Source organism: Tigriopus californicus, chromosome 12 (assembly GCF_007210705.1).
Source record: "Tigriopus californicus strain San Diego chromosome 12, Tcal_SD_v2.1, whole genome shotgun sequence".
Lineage (NCBI taxonomy): Eukaryota > Metazoa > Arthropoda > Copepoda > Harpacticoida > Harpacticidae > Tigriopus > Tigriopus californicus.
This window is the reverse complement of record NC_081451.1, coordinates 3,875,361-3,887,456: the sequence shown is the minus strand read 5'-3', so window position 1 is coordinate 3,887,456 and position 12,096 is coordinate 3,875,361. Positions and strand designations below refer to the sequence as shown.

The 12,096-nt window shown below is 43.9% G+C and overlaps 3 protein-coding genes across 4 annotated transcripts in view; all 3 read right to left on the bottom strand.

Moving 5' to 3' along the window:
• Positions 1-90: 90 nt before the first annotated feature.
• On the bottom strand, positions 91-3,739 carry LOC131892342 (G2/mitotic-specific cyclin-B1-like). Of its 2 annotated transcripts, none has more exons than XM_059242152.1 (6): positions 3,582-3,739; positions 2,133-2,451; positions 1,685-1,890; positions 1,199-1,598; positions 888-1,124; positions 91-678 (listed from the first exon to the last, which is right to left on the bottom strand). In XM_059242152.1, the coding sequence occupies exons 2-6, from the start codon at positions 2,362-2,364 to the stop codon at positions 341-343; spliced, it is 1,413 nt and encodes a 470-aa protein (XP_059098135.1). In that variant the 5' UTR covers positions 2,365-2,451; positions 3,582-3,739; the 3' UTR covers positions 91-340. The 2 variants fall into 2 exon arrangements, with proteins under 2 accessions (XP_059098135.1, XP_059098136.1); XM_059242153.1 differs by lacking the exon at positions 3,582-3,739 and adding an exon at positions 3,415-3,551.
• A 4,845-nt stretch (positions 3,740-8,584) lies between these two features.
• Positions 8,585-9,515, bottom strand: LOC131892344 (transcription factor A, mitochondrial-like). Its single transcript, XM_059242156.1, has one exon. It carries the CDS (start codon positions 9,432-9,434, stop codon positions 8,661-8,663), a length of 774 nt encoding a protein of 257 aa, XP_059098139.1. The 5' UTR covers positions 9,435-9,515; the 3' UTR covers positions 8,585-8,660.
• An 860-nt stretch (positions 9,516-10,375) lies between these two features.
• Positions 10,376-12,096, bottom strand: part of LOC131892341 (uncharacterized) — a gene marked incomplete in the record, with an annotated part of 5,294 nt that continues 3,573 nt past the window's right edge. The window contains 1 exon segment of the mRNA XM_059242151.1: positions 10,376-11,032. Coding sequence (XP_059098134.1) covers positions 10,580-11,032 — 453 coding nt within the window.

Here is a 12,096-nt window from a genome sequence, read left to right as displayed (position 1 = left end):
AGTATCAATCTTAGGGGGAGAATATGCCTCGTGCCTTTTTGAAATTAGAAACTTGNTGTTGATATGCAATGGAGAGAGAGGTAAAAAGTGTACAAGAAGGTGGTACTTGTATTGGTCAAAAGCGGACGGATCACAACAGAACAGAGGATTGGTGGGGTGGGGGGAGGGGAGCAGGGGAGCCAAGAACAATTGTCTGATCCTAGGGAGACTTGAAAGCATGGATGCCTCCCTCCTCCTGTCAGGCATGATCCCCCACCTTCTTCGGGGGGGGTCTCCACACACGTTGGAGAGAGAATTCGTCGTGGAGTGATAAGGAAGCAGAATGGCAGAATATTTGAATTTAGAAGTGCCCCTCGGCCATTTGCTTGGTCACACTTTCTCGGAGTTGTGGGAGGAGGGCGATCTTGATGAATTTCTTGCTGGAATACTTGGTTTTCACGGCACGAAGGCGCTTTTTCGACGAGGAGGAAGAGGATGACGATGAGGTTCCGGACTCTGTTTGAGCGTTGTTATCATCCTCTGTGTTAATGCTCTGGACGATATCGGCAATGGCCATCAAGGAGCTGGCAATGTCTTCTAGGGTGTAGGATGTGTAATGGACCAAGGTGGGCGTCCACAGGTCGACTAAGGAGGCGTTACTCGAGTCTAGTACCTTCATGGCGAACCCTAATGAGGCGGCTGGAAAGAGAAACTCATTTCAAAAACATATAATACCTAAATGCCATAAATTAGGTTTCTTTTTCCGCAATAACGATTTAAAAAAAAATTGCCACAATTTTTAGGACAACAGCAAGAGAGGCGGATGTCATTTACGCAGAAAAAAGAAACGCTAGATTTAAATAGTAAAAAAACATATTTATCAAAAAATATAATTATCATCCGTTTACCTGCCAGGACTGAAGGCGGCACGTGGGCCATTCGGTATTCCACCAGACTGAGTTCCATCACATATTTGGCCAGAGTGTGAGCTTGAGCGTCCACAAAGCCGGCCTTCGAGTTGCGCCGCAGAAAGTTCAAGGGCAGCGGTCGGCCCAATTCAAAGTCCAACGACGAGATGATCGTGATCTCCATCTTGCGGATCTGACTCTCTGTGTAGGCCTTGTCGGTAATATACACGAAATCACCTGGATTGAACCGAACAATTTTTACCCCTACTTTGCTTGAAGCCAAACACATTTTTCCAACGTCCAGTGCTTACCGATTTCGGGTGGGTACATTTCCTCGTATTTGGAGGCCACGAACATGGCGGACACGCCCACCAATTGGAGCTGCTTGGTGGTCAGGGTGCTGGCCTTCACCTGCAGGAATCTGTCGAGAATGGCCACGGAGAGGTAGAGGGTCTCCTGGAGGAGACTGAATTGCGTGTGCACGTCCACCATCCAATCCACGAGGAGGTTCCGCATCTTCGGCTTGATCACCACCTTGCCGCCTTGAAGGGCCAGATAGTTTTCGCGGATATTCTGTCGAGCCTCGAGTTCTCTCATATAAGCGTAGATTTCATTCACATAGTCCGCAGCCAATTGCGGATTCTCGCGGTCGTCCTCGTCAATATCCTCCACCGGACCGGGTATACTCTTATTCACCCCATGAAAGCCATCCTAAATGAGCATACATCTCGTTCTTACTGGCCATCCATCATCCCTCAAGAACTGAAGGCCATCCATCAATGAGAGAGGAGACTTACCGTTTCCACCTCCATGACTCCGTGGGAGGCTGTCTCGGCCATTTCGACCACTTCCATGGGTTCAGGGCTGGACATGGATTTGGAGCGGGTGGTGGGTCCGCCCACCAACGGGTGTTCCACATGCGGCTGTGCGGGTAACAAGTTCGACGTGCCTTTTTGTTTGGCCAAAGCTCGAGCGGGCTTCAGAGGTTCTTTCCGGATCAGGCCTTGGTAAAACAAAATGTTCCATATGAAATGTTGAATGTTAATTCTGACTCGATCCCAAGAGTTAAAAGCGGGAATAAGACGTTGAAAAGCTCGAGTTGAAAGGAAAAACCGGATCATGACTAAGAGCTGTAAGGTTTGAGACATGGCCAATTCAATCATTCAAGAATAAAGAAATAAGAAAAGCGTTCAAATTGAAAAATGAACAGGAATGAATAATATCCCAACAAATGGACTGTCTCACCATCTTTCTTGGCGTTCATTCCTCCTCGGTTGAGAGGGGCCGCATTATTGCCAATATCGCCCAAAGCGGCACGCCCAGGCAGCCCGCGCATCTTGAGCCCGCCTCCACCACCCTCTTGACCGGGCTGAAGGTGGCCTTTGCCGGGGGGTAGGGTCAGGGCGTTTTCACTGCCTGGGCCCTCCATGTGGGCGGAGCTGACGGCGCTGCGCAAGGATCGGAGGGCGGTGGTCATGTTGATTTGGAGGAGGGGGGTGGATCACACGAAGCGAGCGTGGTCGTCAAAAGGAGGAGGCGGAGGAGCAAGCGACCAAGTTATGGACTGGAAAGAGACTGAGGGTAAAAATCCGGAGACCAAGGTCCACCCTCGAATCTGTGCCAAGAAAAACCACTTTTTTCAGAGATCAAACCAATGGAAATCTTTTGAGTGGCGATAATCTGGCAAGTGATACGTTCAAATTGTTTCAATAAATTATTTCAAAAGCCATTCCGGAACCTAACCAAGGCCAATGTCGGGTTGAGTTTGATCTGTAAGTGAAAGTCGAGCCATTCCGCCAACTACGATAAACCATCTCCCCCCTCCAACATACGAAGGACCGGCACGATAACGGCTCCTCGACTATTCAACATTTATTTGATGGATACAATTCAGTACAGATCTTGAACCTAGGCTGGGTCAATGTAGTGATGGTGTGCCCGTGATCCAAACCCATCCTTAGCGTTTATCGTTATTCAAGGATCCTTTCAAGGCCAAGAAGGTTTCTTCCATCATTCTATCCTTTGACCTGCATCCTTCTTTACTCTATATATATACATTTAATATCTAAGTAAAGTGACCCATGGTCTTTCAAATCGGTTGTTGATTTTGTCACAAGGTCAACCAAGGTAGTACAACCCCCTGACTAGTCGTTGGTCCCGCCTATGATGGCTTGAAACACTACAATTCAATTCCATCCAATGGCACGAGAATTTATTATTAACCCCCGACAAATGGTTCATTACTCCATGGACCATGGGAATGGAACAGTGGCTTTTCTTTCATTTGATTCGTGTCATCCTGCCGTAATAGATCAAAGATGAGAATTTCCCTTAGCCAATATCCGTTCAATCCTAAATTCCCGATCAACGTTATTCTCCACAATTGTTGGCGGGGCCAAATAATTAAAAGGTTGGGATAGAGAGAGCTTCATGTCAGGGCTATCAATATCGTGTTAGATTCAGTTTTAAAAAGTCGTAGGCCCGTCCACTCTCAATCTACCGCAATTCAATAACTCGTGGGGCTTACCCAGGCAAATTTCAACCCGCCAATCCGATCGTGGCCAATGAAGCCATCGATCGATCACACCAAGCATAAAATCTTACGGGCGAGAGGTCACGCAGTGAGCGAGTCCATTGAGGCCTTAGGATGAGCGAGTAAGATATGACCAATCAAATGATTTTTAAAAGACTTACTGATAATGACGACCAGGGTGTTGCTCCTCGGCTGGCTCAGACACGACTGATGGCTGGGATTCAAACCGGAGAAGCAGCCCGTTTAACGGACTTTCGGCGTCGTCCAAGCCGTCCCCGCCAGGGCCAAACACACAGGCCCAGACGCACGAGTGAGGACGGATGGGAGCGCGCCTGCCTTTGAATTTGCCTTCGCCGCCAAGGGGAAAAGGAAACTAGTCAGATCCAAGGATAAAATAGAAATGTCTGTCAGAGGGATGGATGGGGTTCATAATTCATAGGTGAAGAGTTGAGATTATATCGAGAACTGGTGGGTCGAGGGGGGTGCTTTTGTTTTCTTTTCCCTCCCGAGCCCTTTAAAGATTGAAGTTTAAACTTTTGGGGTCATCATGACTGGTCGGTGGCCGGATGCTGGGCTGTTCTCCATTTCTGGGATGGGGGGGATGCGGTGGATGAGCTATGGGTCATATTACGCAAGATATCGGCTGAAATGAAGACATTGAGCAGACAATGTCACATTTTCATGACAGAGGCCTGTTTTTTAAAGCTCTTGCCATGGAGTTAGGAGCTTGGACGTTAACTGGTATGAAATAAGTGTTGAGCGGATGCTAGTTCTGAGTAACGTCCAAGCCTCAACCACGGACTTTTAGAGATCTGGACTGCTAACGGAAGACAAAATGTGTTACCTCCAAAATGTTCACTTAATTCCAAATAAGCACTTCATACAAATACAAGATCTGGTTGAATAGATGAACTCAGCCCAGTTTGAGCCCAAAACTATGCTTAGGGAACTCAGGAGACATGTTCAAAGTTATATAGTAAACACAGACATAAAATTTGAATTTTCGGCCTGCTCTGGGTCAGCTACAGAAGCTTTGGACAACATAACTTTGAAACGATCGACTTTGCATGTCAATGATATAAAATTGACCTACCGTTAATTACTTTAATTCGAGAAAAGTGGCTCAGAGTGGCTATGACCCAGAGGTAGAGCAGGCCCATTTGCCGGGAAGCTCGTTCGCAGTCCATATTTCTAGAAGTCCGTGCCTCAACTCAGCGGAGCCACCATTTAAAAACCTCGCCTCTGGCCAAGTAAACGGCTCTGAGATAAAAAAAAACCATCAAAATCAGTTTCCAATGGTATTCTTGATATTAGATTATGAGTTTAAGCATTATTATCTACCTTGGCTGGTTCTTGTTGAGCTTGCCTCAGCATATGTTGCTGAATTTAACTCATCTGTAGAGCTTTGAACGTTCATTTCTTCTATTTCTCACTAAGATGGAGTGTTAATGATTGATGATATGTTAACATGTTTTCCGCTCATTTTCAGCACATAGGCTTCAATGTGTGTTGTTTTAGGCGCCATGTTAGTTTTATTTGCAATTTCGGTCCTGCAAATCTAGTTTTAGGTCCAAGCCACTTGGCCATCATAAGGGGTCCGCAAAATAATAATGGATTTCGACAAAATAGTTTGTTTTTAGCTTGCGATTTTTGTCAAAAATAAGTCCCGCAAACGTGAAAAAAAAAAGTTGTAATTCCTTCGATTTTTTCGATTTTTTGGGTGGTTTTATGATTCGCGAATTTGTTTTATGAAATCCTTGGGCTGAGAAATACCTTTTTGCCATCTGGGTAACGAAAAATTGACATTGAAAGCAAACTCACACGTACTTCCTCTGTACACCCAGTCTTAAGAGGAAATGGTCAAAATCAAAATCTAACAATCGAATAATTGCACATTTGTACCATAAATTTGCCAACCTTTTCTTTCTTTCAATTTCTTTATAGTAAAATAATGATTTATAAGATATTGTTAAGTAGTTAGTTCCGCTAAATTTCTCCTAAACAAGACGCAAGTTCTTCAAAATTCTTTTAAGGTGCCGGTTTTGGGGCTTCTAATGTTTAGAATGGCAAAAACGTGTTTGGCCCCCCGAAATGGCAAAAATCGTTTCAAAGTGAAATCAACTTCAAAAGACTATCTTTCAAACCCATTGTCTTCATCATTCAGCAGATGCACCACTTTTTGGGGGATTGGCAATGTCAACAAAAATTGAAAATGAAAACAAATTAAGCCTTAATCGAATTTACATTATGAATGACCCATCTTCAAGTTTATTTTTAGATGGTTGATAAGATTGCCTGTCATCATTCCGAGATTGGCTTGTTTGGCCAAATGAAATTGGTTGCAGCTGTTTTCTGACATTAAAAATTGGGCACTATCTTGCTGCAATTTAAGCACCGTGTCATAGTTTCCTTGAACAACGCGCAATTGATAAGCCCAAAGTATATCCCCTTGTAATTTCAAAAGTGCAAGGATGATGACCAAAACCTGAAACCTGACCAATATCAAGTCTCATACATACAGGAATTGCATTTATTTTATTCGCCAAAAGAACATTACTGTTGTTCAAAGCTGAATTCCCGGTTAACAAAATTGTGTGGTCAAGTTTTGAATTGAGGAAGAAGACCCGTTGAAATTGGAATACGCAATGAAAATACCCACCTTGTTCGTATTAGAAAGATCTCTGAGGGTGATTATTTCCCGACAGAGTGCTGAGTTATTGTACGAAAATATGTGTTTTCCTCAAGATGCAACTTCCACAAACGCGAAATATGTATACTTTTAGCCATTTCTAACCCTAGCATTTTGAGCTGCAACGGACCTTAAAACCCGTAGTTCAAAACTTTCGTCCATGAAGTTGGCGTTCATCTACTACGACATAGCGAAAAGCTTTTCTAACGCCTTGGAAGGACATATTATGGAAATATTTTATAATGATACTAGTAAGAACCTTGATTGCGACTCTTGGTCATGTCAGATTGTAAATTGTATAAAACTGTATGAAATAATTCATGTGCAGAAATAGTTGCAAGAATAAAGAAAGCACTGAAGTGGTCTCAAAATGATAAAATAGTTGACTAGATTGTAAAATCACAACAGAAATGACAGGAGTTAGTTCAGAGGGACATGAAAAAAGTGAAGAGGGGAATCATAGATCGTACATGAACACTTGGATAAAGGTAAATGAAGAAAATCTAGGTTATTGCAGTAGTCGTTGCTTGGTATTTCATGGATCAAAACTGCTTTGTGAGGCCAGCTTTGAATCAGCATTTTCAGCTCCATTTTTTTGTTACCCAATATCCGATTCCAGATCTGAATTTCGTCGCCATTGATTTTTTTTTTTTTGAAGGGCACATACTATGACTAAGTGATTTTTTGGGGGGGTTAGGAATTAATTTTTCAAAATGTTGATTGATTTTTATTCTTGTGGGTTAACCAAAAACTACACCTATCTTTCATTAAAACTTTTTTTGCATTTGTCTCATGTTATTCTTTTTTTTGGTTCATTCGCCTTTTTAAATCCCTAATCCGAATACGAACAAAGTGCCCAATCTAAACTTTAGCCATCCACACGTAAACGTAGGCCCCTATATACACATCCACATGAAAGGAACCGATCTTTTAACGATCATTGACCCTCCCAACAAAGTAGGCACGTTGATGACGACCAGGGCCACACACAGTTTGTCTCCGGGGACAAAACAACAACAGGGTTGGTCAAATCCCGCCAGTCGGGATTTTCGGTCGGGATACCCGGGTCTCTCATGATTTTCGGGATGACTTATCTTGTCATGGCATTCCAGAACACCCGAAATCATGTACTGCCTCTGTCGCGAAAATATCGAAATAACTAGCTTTTTGGCTGAGCCACTTTCTCACCATGCCCTAATTTGAATGAACGGATAGATTATACCAAGGGGTGCCTATTTTCTTTATCATATTTGTAATATGCAATAGAATCCAAGTTAGGGCAGCTTTACACCACGATGGAAAATCAGGATTGAATCCGGTTTGAGGATGGAAGTCCAGCAGAGGACCCGAGTCTTTCATTGTACTCAAGTCGAACAAAAAGACTCATATTGGGAAATTTAAAACAAAGAAATGAGCTTTTTCTTTCACAAATCCGGATTTGAGTGTCTTAGAAAGGACTCGGACTCTAGTCTGGACTCGCCCCAACACTTCCATCCTCAAATCGGATTCAATCCTGGTTTTCTATTGTAGTGCAAAGCCGCCCTTAATTTCAAAAGCCAATGATGCCAAATGGCTCAATTGACTTCTTTTGACATGCCATGAAAATGCTCGGTGTGTTATCGGAGATCCGGGCTAATCCCAAACACTTCAAATACAACTCAAGCCCATTAGAAATCAATGTGCAGCCAATGGACTAACCGACTCCAATTTTTATACAGTATTCAAATACTGAAATAGTTTGTCCTGGTCTAGGCATGCCCAAACAAAGCTTTTGCATGGGCTTAGGACCGCCATGCATTTCGTAATGAAGGGAGGAACGCCCAAGGAATGTTGGTAGAATAACTAAAATTAGCCAAAATATGTAGCAAAAAAAGACATCTTTGTCCATTCATTCTTTTCTTTTAAGAAGGGATAGAACTTATCGAAATACCCGAAAATTTGCCTCGAAAATCACGTCCCGGGGTTTCTGGGAGAAAGATATTTCCAGAATCATCATGTGACCAACCCTGCACACATATCACAAACAACAAAAGGTTATTGTGGTCTTTTCATCCAATATAAAAAAAATCAATGCACATCTATATATGCCCATCTGAACTTAACAAATGTAGAGAAACACATCTGTTCGGGATTTGTGAACGCCGTTGGCAATGCTCACACTACCTAAATTTTTCAGCACTGAATTCTTCTTTGCGGATGTGAATCAACAAGTGCCTGAATAAACTTAAGCCACAAAGTAGGTTGGTTTTGGTTCTGTTGCATTGGTTCATGAGGTTCTTCATGGCTGCTGTCAAACAAAAAAAGTCAACTCAAAAACATAGCTTTTACTCTGAACTCACACCTTTGCCTCTGTTGGGTCAAATGTTTCGTTTCTACTTCACTTTGATAAAATAGCACTAGCAAAATTCGCAGAGTTCCCCTTAGCGCTCTTAAGATTTCCCTCCCCCCCTAACCTTCCCAAATATCAAAGTTCCATCCATATTACACTCTTATATTACACCTCTTTCGCTCAGTCTTTCCCAAATACAAAACCAAGTTCAGGCCCGTTCTTTCATTTCTCCGGGCCTTTCAAGGCCCTCATCTTCTGCTTGAGTTCCTTGATGTTCAGATCGTCCTTGAGCTCATTGTACTCCTCCAAGTAGCTGGCCTCCCATTTGGCCAACTCCACCTTGTATTCTTCGGCCAATTTCTCGGCCTGGGCTTGATACTTGGCCTTCTCGCTCTCCGCCATCTCTCTCCACTTCTTGGCAATGCTCTTGAAAGCATCTCTAGCCGTCCCAGAGGTACTCTCATAGGTCTCGGTGGTGAAGAGATTATAAGCGTTCAAAGGCTTCTTCGGTTTCGTCAATACCGGCTGAGCCCGTTTCAGTTTGGCTTGAGCGTTCTTCATTTCCCGTTTGGCTTTTTTGACCGCTCGCTCTTTGGCCAGGCTCAGTTTATACTCGTCCAAGAGATTGTCCTGGGTCAATTTCTCCGTGAATTGGTCCATCTCTTTTTGGTAAGCGGCCATGCGTTGGTTAAAATCCCTCACCAAACGCGATTTTTCGCCTTCACTCAAGGAATACCACTTTTGGGCCACTTTCTTCGTGAATTCCGAGTTCTTCATTCCCGATGGAAAGGTCTGTCTTTGTTCGTTCAAGTAGACCAAGTAAGGAGTCATGGGCTTTTTGGGTTTAGTGGGTAGATCGCGTTGAGCCCAATAGAGCAGGTGGCTGGTGGAGAACTGGGGCGGGGTTGACAGGGTTTGAAGGCCGCGGTGGGCGTGGAACGGGGTGGAGGAAAGGCAGCCCCACCCAAGAGCCTTGGGACAGAGGAGGACGGACATGATGTGGAACTTGAAACGGTCGAGTTTTATCACGCACAAATGTTGTTATTGGTTGAGCTTTGTTGTTGCTGGAAAATACAGTGTTGCTGATTTTGGCTTTTTCACGCCAGACATTTCAAATGATTCAGGGGTATTATTAAATGAAAAGATGATCTAGAATGATATTGGAGTGGTGAAATTGAGATGTGAACTTTGAGTTGGATTTGCGTATTATTTTGTGACGAATATTGAATGACAAGGTTAAAATGACTTTTGGGACTTTTTAGCGCCACTGATGTCGGTTGAACCATGGAAAAGGCGGGAAGCGTTACGCCAAGTTCAATTTTGATCCAACGTCAACCTTTGTTCAAAGTCTCTTGTTCGTTTTCGAGAGAAGCGTTTAATGCTGTTGTTGCAATTATTTTTTGTATGTTCGTTTTGAATTGTTTTGAAGTCTCAAAATACGAAATTGTTGACTCAATTATCGATGAAATTAACTCTAGTCTTAAAACTCCTAAACAAAGCACAAAGCTCACATTGTACAGCTTTTTCAAACCAATATTATCATTTTGCGATACTGTTGAACAGAAGTGTACCCTGGTTGAAAGAAAAAGGTAAAATTTAGGTTTTATTACATACTAAGGCTTGCCAACACATTTGCTCACCTGATCAACCTTAAAGAAGCTTGCGAAAAATCGGAGGCTATTATCCTCAAGAAAATCAGTATCTGCTTTAATCCGATCGTCCTTCAAGAGAAAAATAATGCGCAACAATATCAGGCGGAAGTGTGGTTTTCACAAATTTCCTTCTGGCACGAAAATCGTCCCCCTTCCCTGTTCGGCTTAAAAAAGCCAGTGTTTCATGTTAATCAGGGGTTATTATTTACCAACAGTTGCCAAAGTAGGTTAATACTTAATTTGAGATAAGTCATTCATCTTTCCGTCGCTTTATGATAACAGATGTGAAACGCTGCGTTTGTTTATTTGCTAAAGTGCTACACAATCGGTATAACGCAATTTGTGTCCATGCAAAATCACTAAATCATTTGTGAACACTAACTATTTCATAGTCCTTCTCTATAATGAAGATTGGCAATATAACAATTGTAAGTGTAGAGACAGATCAGTCACGAGTCAACTTTCCTACTCATAATCGGATTATTCCTTTCATCCACTAGCTTTGATATAAATAGTGGAATGCACAACTTCTAGCTCCTCATCGGACGAGTCTAGCACGTCTGGAAAATCGGTGCTCTGGTAACTCCCGTGGTTGTCTAAAATTTCATGTATTGTCGTGGAAGTTGTTTGGAAGTCCTCGATTAGGAGCTGACTGGACAGATGGTTGGCCAACAATCCACATTCGTCCTCCTCATGATCCAATGTGATACTCATATCATCCTCAAGAGTGGTTTGCCGGGAGAAAAACGTGGCAGATTGGCCGGGCAAAGTCACGCCACTCAGTTTGCGTGGCAGACCCACCGATCCAACTTCCGACGACGGGTCGGCACTTGTGCTCATCAAGGAGACATCCGGCTCTTCTTCGCTTTGAAACAGGTCCTGGCACGCCTGAGGCACGCCCCCAATGAAGTCCAAGCTCGAGATCTTCCGCTCTTTGGTGGTGCCCGGCTGACCTTGGTTGATTTCCTTGAGGTTGGCGAGCAAGGCAATGTCGTTTTGGTTCTCCATGGCCATGAGCTGCTGGATCGGGACAAGGTAAATGGTCTCGGAGACAGTCTCGGTTACCAANCCCTTTATACCATTACTATAACCGGGCACACTGCTTCAACAAGAGATGAATGTCCTCAATGGTTCCATGGTATGGTAGTATTGCCACCATGGAACAGAGCTGCTGGATCGGGACAAGGTAAATGGTCTCGGAGACAGTCTCGGTTACCAAGTTCACGGACTCATCTTCAAATGCGTCATCCAGAATGTCTGGAAATGCAATAGGTGCCTTGACTGGCTTCTCCATTCGCTTTGCGACCCTTTCACCAATGATTTGAATTGGGATCCCTGCCACGTCTTCTTCACCTTCAGGGGTGTCGCCTTCCTCTTCTTCATGCACAAAGCCCATGTTGCCCATTGGCTTTGAATGTGTGACATTGGCCTTTGCCTTTGCTTTGTTTGGAGCCTTTGACCTCTTCTGCGTCTTGAGAGTCACGGCTTCAACCTTGATTGCTTGGACTTCAAGCTTGAAGACGAACTCAAGTCTCTGGGGGTGTGGAAGCTTGTGTTCGGTAATGAGCACCGGGTACATTCGAGTTGCTTGAACCTTTTTGACAGCCTTGTCTGAGCTCTGATCTTTGCCAAAGAACCTCCGTTTGTATCTGTAGTTGAATGGGTCTTCTGCTGCCCGCTTGTTGAACCTGTCTGGCATTCGGATTTGTGCCAGGTCCAACGACATTGAGGCGTAAAACCCGGGCTTTGAGTCATGATTTGCGGCTCCTGAACTTCCATAGGGAGATCCTGAAGTCCCTGAGGTCCCCGTACAGGTGTCCTGCATTCCGACACCATTCTGCCCAGCTGTATGGCCATTAGATTGATTCCCTGAGCCATTAGGCCGGCCGATCTCTCCTTTTCCCTCGTCATCCTCATCATCTTCATCGTCTGAGTCAGTTTTAGGTCCAAATCCCGCAAACATGGATTCCTTGAGGGCAGTGAAGCACAGAGGGGCCAAGTCATGG